The 18,827-nt window shown below is 31.8% G+C and overlaps 2 protein-coding genes across 2 annotated transcripts; both read right to left on the bottom strand.

The window, feature by feature from the left end:
- Window positions 1-8,867: 8,867 nt before the first annotated feature.
- Window positions 8,868-9,767, bottom strand: LOC131858108 (probable CoA ligase CCL5). The gene has a single exon (XM_059211101.1). It carries the CDS (start codon window positions 9,765-9,767, stop codon window positions 8,868-8,870), a length of 900 nt encoding a protein of 299 aa, XP_059067084.1.
- Window positions 9,768-11,953: 2,186 nt separating this feature from the next.
- Window positions 11,954-12,985, bottom strand: LOC131050661 (probable CoA ligase CCL5). The gene has a single exon (XM_057984869.2). It carries the CDS (start codon window positions 12,983-12,985, stop codon window positions 11,954-11,956), a length of 1,032 nt encoding a protein of 343 aa, XP_057840852.2.
- Window positions 12,986-18,827: the final 5,842 nt, after the last annotated feature.

Here is an 18,827-nt window from a genome sequence, read left to right as displayed (position 1 = left end):
GAAAAGAAAACTATGAATTGAATATGTTTATGGTTTCACAAGGCAAACAAGAGATCATTATGTCAAGTTTATATCAATAATGATTGTTTGTGTTAGTCTCAAAAGAAAGAAAAGAAAATAAAGAAAGATTTTTTTATACTTCACAATGTGGGCTATCTGTATATGGATCTAGAGATGGTTTATAGCAATATTTATGGGACTACCCTGTGTTTTTTGTGGGAGGCACTTAACTGTACTAAAACGAAACATAGAGAATTGGTTTAAGACTGCAATGAAGGATTTGTTTACTAATTTGTTAGAAATCACTACCTTTTTCAAATAGTCTAAAGATTAACAAATATTTCTTTTTCAGAGATTTTGACTTTTGGGGATCAAAATCTCAAAAGATGATACACCAACAAAGATATATAAATATGAAAAAAAATAGAATACAAATAAACAAAAATAATTTAATATATTAAAAAATATAATGAAAAAATTCATATGCAGAAGGTGGATGATTTGAAATCAACAAAATAATTACAAATTGTAGATAGAAATAACTTTTAAGTTAATTATTTTGCACCATGTCATCTCTATAACACTATTCACTATCATTCAAAAAACTAACATGGCCAACAATTTGAGCACAAAATTTAAAGCATTACAACTTTTTAATAAAAAATTTAATGACAAATTAGGTTTGCAACGACCCTTTCTAAAATCAACCAATAAAAAATATACAATAAAGTCAAGATATGACATATATGATAGTGATATGTCATTCAAGCCATTAATACAATTGACATTTGATGGATGAATTAAATGCTTTAAGATGCCATTTAAAAAAAAAAGAGAAAATTTTGTTTTTTCCCTTGACTATTTCTAATATAAATCAATAGAAATATAAATAAATGAAATTTTTACATTCATTAAAAATAAATAATTAAATATAATAAGAATTTTGTTTAGATTTTATAATTTCATATTTTGTGATTGGTTAAATTATTGAAAGAAATTGGATGCAATGAATGCATAAGTATTCATGCCTTGATAGGAAATAACAATTATCAATTATGATAATAGTATTATAAAATAGAAATCAAACAATTAAGTTGGAAGGGTAACATCAATATTAGGAGTGGATCTTGTACTTCATAATCATTTAGCATCATTCTATTTGCCATCTAGCAAATTCTTCTCATCATTTATAGTATTTTATCCATTATGAGCAACATTGTCACTAGCATTAATATCCTCTTAGGCTTGATTTTAAATAAACCTTGGTGGAGAAAAAGCAAGCGCTAGCCAAGAGATTTTTCTCTAATCAAGAGGGTCTATCCACATTGTTTAGAGGATGTTGAGGATTGATACTGAGGAAAAACCCACACATTTTGGTGGCTAAAAAGTTGAGGCTAGAAATATGCTTGGATAAGAGCTAAGAGGGAATCCACTAAGGCAGGGGCATAAAAAGTGGTATAAATTGTACAAGGTTACAATTTACAATGCTACATTAACTATACAAAATATTTCAACCACACGATCCCAAATCTTGTACCCCTTCACATTTACACCCTAGTTAATGAAGATACATTGTATTACCTTATTATCCAACTTTGGTACGCCCTAGGCACATGAGCATATCTCTCACAACAAAATATAAGATGTTGATGCGGGATAATTTTGTCTACATGAATAGTCATGGATTCTATCTACAATAGCTTATATAGGAGATCTATTGATTAGGTAACATGTAGTACCAATCACTTCTGCCAAGAACTTCTATTCCACATTACCCTCACTAAGTATACTCCTAAATCTCTCCATAATCATCATATTCATATGCTCAACAACTCCATTGTATTGAGGGATGCATAGATTTCCTATGTCACTCACTATCATTCTCCTCATAAAATATTTCAAATTTTATAAAATAGAACCCACCACTATATTATTAGTCCTCATCATCTTAATATAACTACTAGTCTAGTTTTGTACGAGAGCCTTAAAATCCCTAAATCAATTAAAGACCTTTGAATTTTTTAAGAAAACACACCCATGTCCTTCTAGAATAATTATCAGTAACATAATATAATGAACAACAAAAGGAACATTTATAGAACCAAATATATTAGAATGAATTAGATCTAATAACCAAAAAGGTTTATGAGAATTGGAATAAAAATTGAACATAGTTATGCTTTCCATATATACAATGATCACAAAAATCAATTTCAAGAGAAAAAATAGTAAACTTATTTACAAGGTTTTATTTTTCAAGGTTCGTAGTCCTTTCTTAGCTATATGGGTCCCTTGAAAACTAGTGACATGACACTATCTTATTTGTGGGTAACTAGCTCTTTGAGGTAAGAGCATGCTTAAGTACCCAAAATGCATAATCATCAACAATCCATAACATTTTCACAAGTTCAACCTACAACCTCTTTACAATTTATGAAGCCAAGGATGTAGATATTGTAGACCTTTTTGCAACTTGTAACTTCTATCCAAGTTCTACGAGTACAAATGAACTATTGCACAAATTTTTTGTGCATGCATGAAGCCAAAAGATAACTTACATTCCTGCATCATTAATTTTACTAATATATAATAGATTTTGTGCCAAACTAGGGATGTATAGAATTCCAAAAGTACCTTTGATTTTCTTATTAGAGAATCAAATCTTGACTATCCTACACTCAATAATATTGAAGTGAGAGTTTTTGCTAAGATATGTCTTCCTATCATAAAATATCTCATAGTTTGGATGTCACTCTCAATAGCGAGTCATGTGGAAAGATGCTCCAAATCACTTGTCCATGCATTTTTATAGACACATACATAACCAAGTCTCCAATAAAGGCATCTCCTACACCCTCTTGAGAATATTTATTTGAATCATCATTAGATTCACCTTTGTTTTTATTCTCTTTACAATCTCTTTAAAAATGACCAATATTGGAATAGTTCCAACATTTCACCTTCAATTGTTTTACCAATTTAATACTTAAATCTCTCTTGAGATTTATATTTTTATCCTTCTTGCATTTCTCCTTCAACAATACATGAATAGTTAAATCTTCCTTAATGGATTTAGAAGCCAAATCACCCCATCTTCTTTAATAATAAAGTAATCACTACCTCATCAAGCACAAGATTTAAAGTAGTTCTTTTGATATTTATCATCAAGTTGTCCCATGAGTTTAGGAAAGAGCATAGAAGGGTTGTGGATTAATCTTCTTCTTTGCATTTTCACACCAACTAATTATAACTCTAGATGACAATCATGTTGAAAATGCATTTAGATGCTCAACCACATAATCAATATCATCCATTATCGAGGTGTACAACTTCTTCCTTGCAAGTCTTGTTAACTATATACTCATCTTGTTGTAAGTCCCCCAACTTCTTCTAGGGGATTTCTAGTGGATTCTTGAAAAAACATTCAGTAATAGAGAATCTACCAAAAAAACTTTGATAAAGCTTCTTGACGTTAATCCAACACGACATAATCTTTCAATGACATTGGAATTGGTTTGGTTTTGATTATTATAGTGCATAGGTCTCGATCTATTAGCATATACCTCATCTTTTGAGCTTCCACAACTCAAAGTTAGTGCAATTACATCTTTTTGTCTCTAGTCTAGATATGCTTGTTATCTTCCCTAAAACAATATCTCCTCCATGCATGCTCTCACCTAAACAAAATTATTCTAGGAAATCTTTTACCTACCACCTAAGACTTGAGCTGATTAGGCTCTAATACCAAATGAAATGAAAATAAAGTACGTAAATGCTTCTTACCCTAATATGTAGAAAACCATGTACTAAAGTGCAAGAGGTATGACATCTAAAAGCTCAAAATACAAATTGTAATACTATAGTCCAAAATGGATCTTCAACTATATTTAGAAGATTCTCTTACAACTTGTCTATGTCATGTAGTTGACCACCTAAATTAGACCCCTCATTTTGTCTCCACTATCTCTTCAAAAATGCTTTATGTCTTGCATAAAGATTGTCATAAAGTTAGTCCAAATTTTATTGTATCTCTTTTCTTACTTTTTCTCACACCATTAAATCCATTAGACAACTTTATATCTTACAATATCATAAGATACTTTTACACAACATAATAACATTAGATATTCTTAAAAATTCTCTCCCACGACTTTACTTCCATCGCCTCAATAATAAGACATCCTCTTTCCGAACAAAATAAGAATAACTAGCAATTGCACCTTGGTGTGCAATGGGTACGCCGAAAACAAGATTATTGATCAAAACAATAAACATTAAAAATAGAAGAATATTTGTAAAAAAAAAGAATTGATAAAGTGACATATTGTAAATCATTTTTTTAAAATAGGTTGAACAAATTTAATAATTCATCATATAAAGATAATTCATTTATGACCAATAGAATGTCATTGAAATGAAGGATATGAAGATTCATATGTTAGAATTTGTGCTATATATAAATCTGAAAAAAAGGATCAATGGTTAATGGTGTTTCAAACAAGTATGTAGAATATGTACAATATAATAACAAACAATATGGAATTGACCACATGGTTTACATTACCTATGTTTGAATATAAGAACTTGAAATGTTCTTGGAACCTGTCAACCCAATACAAAATCAACATGTATAGACAAGATCCTAATTTTTTTTTATATCTTCCCCATTAGGTTTTGCTTCAATTGATTTTTGATCCTTGTAAGAGGATACATTCATTAATCATCAATATCAAGTCCTTGAAATCAAGGATAGGAATATTATATGTTAGAATTTGTAGTATGTACAATATGTATCTTATCAATTGTGTTAATGATCTAATTGTAAAAATATTAAATGAAATAAATTTAAAAAAATAATTTTTCAAAAAAATAGGAAAAATCAATTTATTTGATCAATTAAAAAAATGCATACCCAATTTCTTGGTTATGATTGTAACATTTAAAGGGACTAAAATAATCAATGTCAGATGAAATATCTTCTATTGTAAATTTGTCATTTGTAGAGAAAAGTTTAGATGTGCACGGAAATGATCATTAAGAGGCAAGCTAATTTAAGAGCTACCTAAACTATCAAATGCACTAATACGCCTTTATTAATAGAACAAAATAATGTTTCAATGAAGAAAAAAAATTAAAAAAATTAAAACAATTACAAATGGAGCATTGTTTTGATAAACATTTGCAATAGGAATGACTGGGGATGATTTAGCAAATGGCTATGACATAATTCTTTGTGATAATTTTTTTACCACAACTCTCATTTATTAAGAATCTCAGAGACTTTTCCCAATATTTACAAAAAATAAAGTAGTCTAAAACCTACCATCAATTTTTATTTTAGGAAATTTATTTTATTTTAATTAAAAAGGTGTAAGATGCTTCCAAGAATTTTGGAGTAGAGACCATATAAAGTTTTATTTCCATCTAAACATTCTTAAAAGATTAAATGTGTACCAGGAAATTTATTACATGGTAGGGCAATGGAGTTTGATAATGATTAGTAGGTTCCTATCCTTAATTTCAAGGAATTGATATTGGTGATTAATGAATGATCTCTATAGGTTTAAATATTAAACTCGTTAAACTTATCAAAAAGTTAAATTTTGCATTATGTCACTGTATCAATTATTGTTTTGACCACTATTCTTCTTTATAGTTAGAAAACAACTATGCAATTATGTATCCTCTTAGAAGGATCAAAAATCAATTGAACCAAAACCTAATAGGGAAGATATGCAAAAAAAATTAGGATCTTGTCTATACATGTTGATTTTGTATTGGGTTGAGAGGTTCCAAGAACATTTCAAATTCTTATATTCAAACACAGATAATGTAAACCATGTGGTCAATTCCATATTGTTTGTTATTATATTGTACATATTCTACATACTTGTTTGAAACACCATTAACGATTGATCCTTTTTCAGATTTATATATAGTACAAACTCTAACATATGAATCTTCATATCCTTCATTTCAATGACATTCTATTGGTCATAAATGAATTATCGCTATATGATGAATTATTAAACTTGTTCAACAAACTTCAATCCCATTAAAGAATGAGTGGATTTGTCTGTAAATATTTACCAGGATGTATAGGAAGGTAGTTGTGTTTAAGGCCATGTACTTATTATTGTTATTATAACTTTAAATGATAAGCATAAAACATGAATTCATGCTATCAATAAACCAAAGAGCTAAATAATTTATACATAAATTTTAAATTTTAAATTTATAAAATGTTTATTGCCATAAAAGAATTGTCTAATAATCCAATGGGCTCTCTCAACGATGGTTTAGATATATATAAATTTTTAAATTTCATTTTTTTTATAACTATTATTCTCCATTAAATTTTTATCAAATTTTTAACCCTCTACTAATTTATTTTGCCTAGTGGACAATATCAGAGGTAAAGAGAGGGATATAGAGAGAGTAGGAGACATGGAGTGAATAAGAGAGAGATACAGATAATAAGATATGGTTTGGAAGGGAGAGGGAGAGATAGGAAGATAGAGAGGGAGGGAGAGAGAGTGGGAGAGAAATATAGAGGATAGAAGAGAAGTAGCGCAATATAAAAAGAGGGAGCAATAAGGAGAGAGGAGAGATAGAGATAAATAGATAAAGAAGAGAGAGATTTCAAAACATATTTCAAATTTCTTGTTAATTATTTATCTTAATTTATTTTCAACTATTTATTTTAACAAAATAAAAATAATAAGTTTTGTATAATAATTAAAAGCATGTGTTTTATTTGCAAGCTTGAATCTAAATTAAATAATAAAATGAAGAAAAATTAAATGTAAAGTCAAAATGTATCAAAATCAAAATATTAATAAAAATGATAATTTAAAAAAAATTAAAATAAAAATATTTTTCAATTTTAAAATTAAATACTTTATTTTAATATTTTTAAAAATAAATTAGTATAATACTTTTTTCCAAATTATATAAAAAAATTAATAAATATAATAAAAATGAATGTAAATTTAATAATTATTTAAAAAAAATTAAAATAAGAATATATTTCAATGTTAGAATTGAATATTTTATAAATATTTTATTTTTAAATGAATTAGTTTAATAAATAATTCAAATTATATAAAAAATTTAATTTGTAAAAACTAATAATTTTATAATAAAAAGGATCTAACATTATTATTAAAATACATCTAATGATCTTCATATTCTAATTGTTTTTAAAAAAAAAATCTATTTTATATTATGTAAGCTTTTATAGGTAAAAGGGGCATTAATATTTGGAAGGAAATAACTGCAAGAGATTGTTGGGAGTAGAGGGCGCCTGGGAACGTGTCCTCAAAACTTTAATTTCCTGCACCTAGCGGTACTATGGGAGTGTATAAACAGATAAAGTATGAAGTCGCAGAAAAAAGAACAGATACGATTTACAAAAAGAATTATGGCGAACGGGAAATGGCAACAGCATTATGGTGGATGGGAAATGGCAGCAGGAAAATGGAGACGGGAGAAAACAGTCAAACGGAAGGGAAAAACGACCGGCGGAAATCATAGCTAACGGTTAAATAGTCGTGAAAGGTGTGAAAGGAAGGAAGGCAGTCCTTTCATGCACCGACACCGTACGCAGACGGCGAAATAGGGAAAATAATAATCAACGGTGGAAACATCTCCAATGGTCTTGCATTCGTTTTGGCTAACTTTCAGCCATAGATTTTAAAGATCACCTTGTTCATCTCATGTAGGGAACGCCTTCGGCGTAAAAATAGGATGCAACACTTATGATACCTTCCCGAGCACTTTTGGACATTCGATTGTCCTTTTGCTTCCCGACATTTATTATAGCATACGGAGGCATGATATTCGGGTTTGTTTTTTAATTTTTGATAGGTAGCGGTTTCACAGATTTAGGACTACATATAACAATCTCCATTAAAGAGATTAAATTAAGTCGGCTCAAAAGTTCAGGGTATTGAACAGATGCAGACAACTGTTCTTTTTCCGTGCTCTTCTAGAGCTTGTTTCATCACTGAAATAATACAGATGTGTAAACATGTATACAGCTGTTCGTTGAACTTAAGGTACAAAAACCTTTTAGCTCCAGTAAGAGGAAGCCAATCATTGAATGTGCAGTACGTGATTCAATACTTTATGAAGCTTTAAAGCGGACTGACTCTTGCTAAAACTTTTAACTGCATGAACGATGAGCTATGATTAATTATTTGTGATGACTCCTCAATAATTTCAACACAGATAAAAATTTCACTCTCAATGGTCCGGTAAAGTATCCTGTCAGGTAACCTATATGAATGCAATTACCACAAGTAGTCTCTGTTAATGGATAATAATTAGGGCAACTGTCTCATGGAGGGACTACCTGATTTTTCCGATTCGTATGTTTTGTTTTTCTATCAATATTTTGGTTTTGAATGGTTGGTTCCACTTAGGAGTAGTTTTCAGCCTTGAAAAGATCTTGGCTGGTTCTATCAAAGGCTGTTTTTTTTTTTAACCCATTAATCATTAGAACAGAGCATCTAAATTTCAGAGACAGAGATTGTCTGCATCGATTATTAAATGAATGACTTAAAGTATCAAGAATTCAAATATTTTATGCATTTAATCCCTGAAATTATGAAAAATCTTCTTGCGCATAAGTGCATCATTATTAGCCTCAAACATGCATCTAATTGAAAGATGTACCCACTATATACGGTAGCCCATCTGCTCTTTTTCTTAAGCTTTAAATTTATGCTCTTAAATGTAAAGAGAGGCGGAAATTGGGTTACCTGTGAAACTTCAATATTAGGGAACAATATCATGAACTCGTCAATAGTCTCCTTTCCCAGCGGAGCTCCGCCCGAGCCGACGCGTTTAAGCGACGACAAATCCTATTTCGCAACAATCGGCGATTTCGTTAAGGCCACAAAAATCGGCGGAGCAACAGCCAGACTAATTATTCTGTAGCGCTCGACGTTAGCAAGCATCTGGGCAAAGTCAAATTTGGCCATCAAAACCAGAGTTGTACCCCTGGCAACGGTACAAATCGAGTAGAAAAATCCATAGACATGAAACAATGGCACAATGCACAAAACGACATTCTTTTCTGGTTCAGTCCTCTGTAGAATCCCCGCCACCATAGCAATGTGATTTCTATGAGTGGCAATCACTCCTTTATTCTTCCCTGTTGTCCCTGACGAGTACAGAAACGTGGCGTTGTCCTCCTGTTGTATGTCGACTGACTGGAAGTCATCGACATCGGACTGAAAGAGCTCGTGAAGCGTAGCCACATATCCAGAATCATTTGCGATTGGGTTCGTTTTCTGTGTGAGAACGACAGGCAGTTGGGCCGCACGGGCCTTGTGAGCGGATTCTGGAGCTGCGAAGGCCAGGACGGGATTCGAATCCGCGACCTGCCTTCGTATCTCGGCCTCTGTGTTGAGTGGATTGGCGGTGGTTACAATGGCTCCGATGGAGACTATGGCCAAGTATATGCAGGGGACATGTATGGTGTTGGGCGAAATAACGAGCACCACGTCGCGCTTTCGAATCCCCAGCCGCTGCAGGCCCGTGGCCAGGGCTCTGATGTTGTGGCGTAGTGCTCTGTAGGAGAGCTGCGCACCGGATTCAGCATCAATGAAGGCTGTTTCTGTGTTGTGTTTGTGGGAGAAGACATAAGTGGTGAGATCTAAGTGCTGATTTGGTAGAGGAAGAGGGACGGGATCTCTTTTACTGTAATAGGTTCCGGTAGCTCTGGAGTAGCCGCTTGAAGGTACTAAATCGGAAGCCATTATTGTGCCCAACGCGTGTAGAATATCCCGGAGTGAACGATATTGTTGAATGGCGGAGATGAGCGATGAAATTTACGTCTACGTCAGCGTACCAACAGATAAGTTGAGGACGGCCTCGTTCGTCTTACACTAGGTACCAATGTATTGCAGACAGCTAAACTTGGTTTGTTTGGCTATCAAGTCGGCTCTTATTTTGAACTTATTCCTAATGAATTCTGGTTTCCACAATAGTGAATAATACAAATGTTTTTTAATTAGACAGATTAGAGATTCTTTTAAACAATGTTTTGCATCAATCAAGATAATAATAGAGAGCCCAAGCTCAAACTTTTAGTCGATTTCCCTCTGATTTGAGCATTATCCTACTCTAAATACATCAATACCTAGATAGTTAGGTTATTTATCACTTACAAAAGCATTAAAGCATTATTACATCTCAGTCTTTGTATTCATTGCTTAATATTGATAAAGGGGTTTGATTTATATCAATGAGTTTTTATGATTTATTATATCTTTTTAATTTATTAATCTTAATTTTATTATTTTTGATCTAATTTTGTTTATTAATTGATTGTTAGATTAGATTTAAATTAATAATAAAATTTTTATTTAAATATTTTGATTTTCATATATTTTGATGAATTTCAATTTATTTTATACTACTTAGAATTTATCTTTGAGTTTTTTTTCTTTCATTTAAAAAAAATAAAAATGAATTCATTTTAAATTTATTATTTCATTTTGAATTTTTATCCATTACTTCTTAAAGTTGAATGTCAAAGAAGCTTCAAAGGTCCCTATTTTTATTAGGCACAACCATAGACATAATACTTCCATATTGATGGACCACTCATATGCTTCCATTATTGAAAACTTGACTTCTTTTGTGTGTGTCGATGATGATGAGATATTTTATCATGATGCATTCTTTGAATCTATTGAACTCCAAATGAAAAAGGAGATGACTCAAAAGTTGCAATCATTTAAGCACAACAAAGTAAAGTAGACGAGACTATCAAATTGTGTGTACTAGTTCACTATATCCAAATATAATTTTTAAGCAAGTCATTGGATTAAATATGTTCTTCAAATATTACTTTTAAGCAAGTCAAACTATTGGCGGTCCATTAGTTGATCTATGACCCAAGTTGAATTCTAGTGGACAATGCTTTAGTTGAAGATTTAGATGAAGTCAAGTGAATGTGTCAAAGTGGGATAGTACAAAAGCTTAGAGAATAGAACTAAAATAGTAAATCTATTTTATTTACTTTGTTTGCATTTGCATGCCATACTCTTGATAAAGATATATTGTTATTAAAGATATATGATTGTTATTTTCTAATTTGGTGTCACTATCTACCTACATCTATATTTATCTTTTACTAATGCTACAATTATATACATTTATAAATTACATGCTATAATGATTTCCTTATCAATGTACATTTATATTACATGCTATAATGCTAAGTCAAACCACTTCCTTATCAATGTACCTTTTTTAATTATATACTATAATGCTAAGTCAAACCATTTCCTTATCAAAGGGGAACAATTTCTAAGTGTAACTTCTCATCTCTTGACAATTGTGGTGTTGAACTATTTGTATGTGGGTGTATAATGTGTAGGTAGATGACCCAACATAACACAATCTAGGTGGAATAACCTAGATTGTTGTGTTGACTACATTTATTGATGTCTCAAATGTGACACTATGTAGTTACATGTAGTGTAATTTAACCTTTACTATTTTACAATTTAGAATAGAGGTGCGTTGGACCTTGTTGAAGGTGTGTTGAACATTGTTAAAGAAATGATCATGCCTCAATTGATGGCGAAATATAGAAAGCTAAATTTACATAATTGACATTCTTGTTTGAAATTGATGCGATATGTGTGCATGGAATCACTTTCAAAATCTAATATCGATTGTGTTTTTACACATTAACTAGTAGAACGGAGTATCTGACTTGCAGCAACAGAAGTTGTGTGCATCAATTATAAGGAATGACTCAAATAACAATGATTTTATGCAGTTAATCCTTGAAATTATGAAAAATCTTCATGCGCATAAGCTCATCAGCCTCAAACATGCATTTAAATACGCAGATGTACATGCTATGCCTGGCAGCCCATCTGGTCTTTTTTTTACGCTCTTAAATCAAACATAAATTTATGCACTTAAGCTAAACATAAAGAGACTGAAATTGGGTTACCTGTGATATCTCCATATCGGGGAACAATGCAATGAGCTCGTCAATAGACTCCTTTCCCAGCGAGGCTCCGCCACAGCTTATGCGTTTGAGCGACGACAAATCATACTTCGCAACAAGCGGCGATTTAGTCAAGGCCACAAAAATCGGCGGAGCAATAGCCAGAGTATTCATTCTGTAGCGCTCCACGTTTGCCAGCATCTGCGCAAACTCAAATTTGGCCATCAAAATGAGAGTCGAACCCTTGGCAATGGCACTAACTGCGTAGAAAAATCCATAGACATGAAACAATGGCACAATGCACAAAGCAATATCCTTTTCTGGATCACTCCTCTGTATAAACCCCGTCACCATAGCAATGTGATTTCTGTGAGTGGAAACAACTCCTTTGTTCTTCCCTGTTGTCCCCGACGAGTACAAAAGCGTGGCGGTGTCCTCCTGTTGAATATCAATTGACCGGAAGTCATCGACATTAGACTGAAAGAGCTCATTTAGCGTAGCTACATATTCAGAGTCATTTGCGATTGGGCTTGTTTTCTGTGTTAGAATGACAGGCAATTGGGCCGCACGGGCCTTGTGAGCGAGTTCTGGGGCTGCGAAGGCGAGGACGGGATTCGAATCCGCGACCTGCTTTCGTATCTCGGCCTCTGTGTTGAGTGGATTGGCGGTGGTTATAATGGCTCCGATGGAGACTATGGCCAAGTATATGCAAGGGACGTCTATGGTGTTGGGCAAGATAACGAGCACCACGTCGCGCTTTCGAATCCCCAGGCGCTGCAGACCCGTGGCCAGGGCTCTGACGTTGTGGCGTAGTGTTCTGTAGGAGAGCTGCGCACCGGATTGAGCGTCAATGAAGGCTGTTTCTGTGTTGTGTTGGTGGGAGAAGACATATGTGGTGAGATCTAAGTGCCGATGCGGCGGAGGAAGAGTGATGGGATCTCTTTTACTGTAATAGGTTCCGGTGGCTATGGAGTAGCCGCTTGAAGGGACCAAATCGGAAGCCATTGTAGCCAAAGCGTATGGAATTATCACAAAGTGAATTATACCGTTGAAGGGTGGAGATGAGGATAAAATTCAGGTCTGCGTCTGCGTGACAAGAGAAAAGTTGAGGACGGACCAACGATGTATCGTAGTGCAGCTAAACTTGATTGGTTTGGCTATCAAATCGGCCCTTGTTTTGAACTTAGGGGGCGGTCTTATTGAGGTTAGGGGGAAATAAATAAATTATTGAATGGATGTTTGTTGAATTTGTTTTTGGAATATTTTAAAGTGGATGGTGTATTGAATTTTGTATTGTAGTTTAAGGGTTTTTGTAATTTTAAAGTTATGGGTAGAGTTATAAAATTGTAAAATTGTTATATAGTCTATGCAATTTTGTCTTATGTGTTGCTCTTGTGACTCGATTTTGAGTGGTTTAGTTATTCTATATAGTTTAGTTATGTTCTATAGATTCATTCTTGTAATTTAATTTCATTGACTTGTCTAATATAAAAAAATTTGAAGTTCCTAAATTTATTGGGGCTGGTGGTCTCATGAGTTTTATAATTTTGTATATTCTATTCAACAAATTAAATAAATATAAAATAATAAAAAATTAATTAGTAGGAATTTAAAATCTTCATATGATTGACAAGTGGTTGAAAAAAAAGTTTGAGCTAGTTGGGCAATTGCTAGCCCCACCCCAAATACACCCACTTAAATCTTCAAACTAAAATGTAGAGATTGCTATTATTGAAGGAAAGATTCTAATTAATCTTGCAACATTCTTTTTTTTTGCTTCATGAGATCCCCCAATCCTTCAAAATAGTTCTTGAAGCATCTCACATGGGACCCCAACTTGAATCCCTAATATTTCAATCTCGAGATTTTATTCCAATTCCCTCCAATTTGAGCACTACCCTACTCTAATTATATTAGTAGATAGTTGTGTTACTTTGACTAAAAAGAAAATGGATTTAGGGTTAGCTAACAAGGTTGTGCCTACTTGAATTAATCCCAATAATCATTGTGTTTGGGCTAAGTTAACATTAATGATAATCTTATTGGATTATGTTCCATCTATGCTCCTAATTCTCCCATTGAGAGAATATTATTATGGGAATGGCTTCATCTACACCTTCGTAATGCTCATTGAATCTTGGGGGATGATTTTAACATGATTGAACACCCATTTGATTGTAGTTAAAATAACTTCTCACCTATCCCACTCTAAATTTGAATTTTGCACCTTAACCCAAAACACCCTTAGAATTCATGATCCCATTCTTGATAAAGCTAACATCCATATGCTTTGTTGGCTCAATTGGAACAGTTGTCATGAAGGTTTCTTGAGGAATGTGAGCTATCTGAACTATTTCTATATCTCTCCTAATTGCCCAATTTTACCTCATAATGGTTGCCTTATTTCTTTAGATCTCCTAATCACTCTTTCTAACCACCTTCCCATCTCCAATCCCACCCACCTCTCTAAGGATATGTCTTTTAAGTTGAATGTCTCTTCTCTCAAAAACTAGGATTGCATCAATGGTTTAATTGCTACTTTGGTTTTGTTTGACATCTTTTTGTTCTATTGCTCGTGATAAGCAAGTTAAAATCTAGCTCTAGTCCATACACTCTAGTGGTTGGTCTGTTAAACAGGAGCACGAACATCCATCAACTTATAATAAAAATTTTAGTGAACGAGCATGGGCATCTAGCAACTTAAATTTTTTTTTTTACACAATGTACCTTAATTGTTACAAATGCCTCAAAGAGATAACATTTCATGAAATGCAATGATTGCATAACCAAACTCCGCAATGTTGCCAACATCTCTCTAACATTAGCCAAAATGAGAACCTTGAAATAGAGTATGGACATCCATCAAAGCGTAGCAGAAGGAGGTAATGCTCTGGTTGATATGTATACAAAATAGGGAAGCATAAACAAGGCACTAAGTGGGCCAATCTTAAACCACACACACTAAGCAATATATTTAGTCTACATTTAGTTTAGAGGATGTTGGTCAACTCTTAGTGTTTAACACTTTTAAGTCTACAAGTGTATTCTTAGTGTGACAATATACATTAAGCAACATATTAAGCCTAGAAAATGTCAGTCAACTCTAAGTATTTAACACTTTTAAGCCTAGAAGTATAATCTTAGTGTGTGTGAGTTAAGTAGTTCCTAGTCAGTGCTTGAAAAAATTGACCACACTTTTGAAAATATTCAAACAAATGATATTCGCAAGTGCAAAGTCCATTCAATTTCTATGCCATGTGAAGGGAGGAAAATGCATCAAGGAAAGAAGTGAAACAATGATTAAATGACAGACGGAGCATTAGCAATGGAATCAACCAAGAGAAAGACTGCATGGGAGTAGGAAAAGATAGAGGCTGCATTGTAAGGGAATTATCAACCCATGAAATAGAAGAAAGAATGTAAAAAGACATCTGCATATGATTTGATTGAAAGAGGTGATTGAATAGGGGGAATGTGAATTGGTGCAGGTCAAATATGCAATATAGAAATCTCAAAAACTTCAAACTTACGATATAAAAGGCATTGAAGGTGAATAAGGAGAGGCAACATAGGATAATTTTTTATAAATTTATCATTATTGACATTGATATTATCTCAAAATTCTTATTTTTAAATATTCAAACCTATACCAATATTTACCAAATTCATTCTAATGATATGCTCTTCATATTTGATAATAATAATTGATGTTCCTAAATAATATTTAAAATTGATGTTGTTAAAAGAGGTCCAAACTAGAAATCATTACTTGAATGTTGTTAAGTTGATAAATTAAATCAAACTTTTTACATGCTATTGCTACCAATTTAGGTAGAGGTAATAATAGATCAACAAATGATAACATTGACTAATTTATTATAGCCTTTTTCTCTCCTAGATATTATTTGATAATTATGCCCAACTAAATGATTACCCTCTAAAGTAAGTGTTGCCATAATATCACGAGGGTTAGACTTATGAGTTAATTAGGTGTACCATACACTAGAAGAGGGAAAAGGGATGAATTCATGGACTGAACAACACATCTTGTAGGTTGTGTGGTTGAAAATAAGTGGTTTAGATATAGAGTCAAAGATATTATGAACATCAAGTGAAGAGGGAGGAGCGTAAAAAAGTGTGGTGTCACTAAACTCCATGGATGGTCTTATAAATATTTGTAAGGAATCATCACTAGAAAGATAAGTCAGTGTAGTACAAGAGGGGGCAATGCTCTAGGCCATACATAATGATATAATGAATAAATATATGTAGGAAGATATCATGAGATTATGAAGAATAAATCATTATACATAAAAAAATAATGTAACATGTACACACAAATAAAAGAATGTAAATGTGAAATCATTATAAAGCTCATCCTAGTTAAGTTTTTAAAATATATATGCATCACACAATAAGAAAACATGATATTGTATGAGGAAACACCATTCATACATTTTGATACAAAGAAGAGTAACTATCACTAAATAGCATAAAGAGATCCATTAATATGAAATTTAAAATCCAATCTAAAACTAAAATAAGAAAATTGATGATATCTAAAAGAAAAATCAATCGTAGGGTCAGGTGTTGTAAGATCAAACAAATTTATTTAATGAAATAACAACATGCTACATAAATTTCTACCTAGGCTAACTATTTGTAAATAATAAATAATAAATAAATTTCTACCTAGACTAACTAATTGTAAATAATAAATAATAAATAATAAATAAATTTCTACCTAGTCTAACTAATTGTAAATAATAAATTATTATAATATTATCACATAAGTTAGTTGGAAATTCCGATATAAATATTAAATACCTAAATTCCCTCTCAATGTGAAAACTAAACGTAGAGATGTATTCCCCAGCCGGCTCTTTTGTTGTCTACACCATTATTATTATTATTATTAACAAATAATATAATAATAATGGTCGGCTAGGATATAATTAGTTTAATATTATCATTTTGATGCTCTTTTGGTTTGTCGATGAAAGTCCATACAAAAGGACAATATATTCAAAATAATAAAACCATATTTATAAAGATTCTCGCTGAAGATCCCCTCTGAAATGTTCGATATACAAACACCACCATGCGTACGGACTGCTTTCGCCTTTTTCAATGCTGATATTATGGTCGTAGAGGAAAAATTTCGCTTCACTTATTTTAGGTTAATTAAATGAATGTATACAAAGAAGTATAAATTAATTTAGATTAATTCCTATATATATATATAGGAATGGCTAAATATAATAAAAAATATTTTAAAAATTAAATGGAAAAGGATAAGTATTTAGTAATGAATAATTATGATAAGAATAATAGTTTGATGTTTAGAATTTGATTGTTTATGTTAAGAAAGCAATTATTTTGATGTATTTCTTATTTAGAAATTGAGTCAGGTTCAAAATTTTGTGTAGATTGAATTTGTGTTGTGTATGATAGATCTCATCCTTTGCAAAACTGTCTTCATGCATGCTAGTGCTTCAGAATTTGTGGGATTGAACTTGCCATTTTTGTACTCCTACAACTTGTTTTTCTCCTATCGCTATTACTTGCTGACATGTAAGGACCAATAATATTAAAAATGCCTTGGAGAAATATAATCATTTTGTAAGGATCTTGTTCTCCTAGGTTAAGCCCTTTTATTAGACCAACTTTAATATCATAGAAAAAGATTGAAGACGATAAACTCAACTATGCACGTATCCTTGATGAAATTGAGGTAGATTAGGTTTGTTTTAGTGCTCCATGATGAAGTGTTCCTATAACTCTTCTTTTTTCAATGCATATGAATTTTAGATTCCCAATTATGAGTTGATTGTGTTGGTGATATGAGCTATAGACCCAAAAAATTTAAGGTTTGACAACCTCCCAACAACTAGGGGTGTTAAACTTAGGAAGATTACAACAAACCTAAATTCAGGCTAGATGACTTAAGACCAATTGTTGAGGTGGGGTAGACCTCCTCTTTTGCCTCTACAAGACTAAGGGGGGTTTCCTTGAGATGTTGCATTGGTTATAAAAACTATGGTTAAACACTTCCTTACAACAAATTCTACCCATTGCACAATTTATTCCAATACCAATGCCACAATATATCTATGTTCTAGTTTGGACATACAAGGTTTAACACATTATTAATAGATGATGATAATATTGAATCTCAATCATGATGATGTAGGCATAAGACAATGAATCTAAACTAGAGAAATATGACTATAACACTTGAAATTTTAGATCACTTTAAAAAGAATTTTATTACACGAACTCTCTTTAAAAGGCCACATAATGACATGAAGAGCTCAAGGAGAAGCTAATTGTAAGATTTTTTGTTGTCAGACAATATGCTCTTTTCTAGTTTTACTTGCATATAAAGAAAATTGTCATATTATTATTTTTTTTCTAGAAATAAATTTTGTTTAATTTTTTATTATCTTCTCTTTCTTATAATGCACGTAAAGTTCATAAACGTTTATGCAACATATAGGATGCACCTTTGACCATGATAAATAATTACTCAAAAATATAAAATTCATTGTATTTTAATTTTTAATTAATTAATAGTCACAATCAAAGGTGCATCTTGTATGTTGCATAGACAAAAGTGTAAAGTTCTCTATAAATTTGATAAATATAAAAAAATATAATTCTTCAAATATGTTGTAAATATTTCCCAATCAATTCCTTAAGGCTTGTATTGAGCCCCTCGTTAATCCTTCCAAAAAAAATGATTAATTAAAAAACAATAATTCAATATGAATGATATGATAAAAATTTAGATTGATTATTTTACCTTAGTAATAAATAAATTAAAATTTTGGAGACATTATGGTTG

The sequence above is a fragment of the Cryptomeria japonica genome, chromosome 9 (genome assembly GCF_030272615.1).
Source record: "Cryptomeria japonica chromosome 9, Sugi_1.0, whole genome shotgun sequence".
Lineage (NCBI taxonomy): Eukaryota > Viridiplantae > Streptophyta > Pinopsida > Cupressales > Cupressaceae > Cryptomeria > Cryptomeria japonica.
The sequence above is the reverse complement of the archived record's forward strand: the minus strand, read 5'-3'. Positions and strand labels throughout refer to the sequence as shown.

What these genes read in the sequence shown, in the direction of transcription:
- LOC131858108 (XM_059211101.1), bottom strand. Translation starts at nt 9,767, where the DNA reads ATGGCTTCCGATTTAGTACCTTCAAGCGGCTACTCCAGAGCTACCGGA.
- LOC131050661 (XM_057984869.2), bottom strand. Translation starts at nt 12,985, where the DNA reads ATGGCTTCCGATTTGGTCCCTTCAAGCGGCTACTCCATAGCCACCGGA.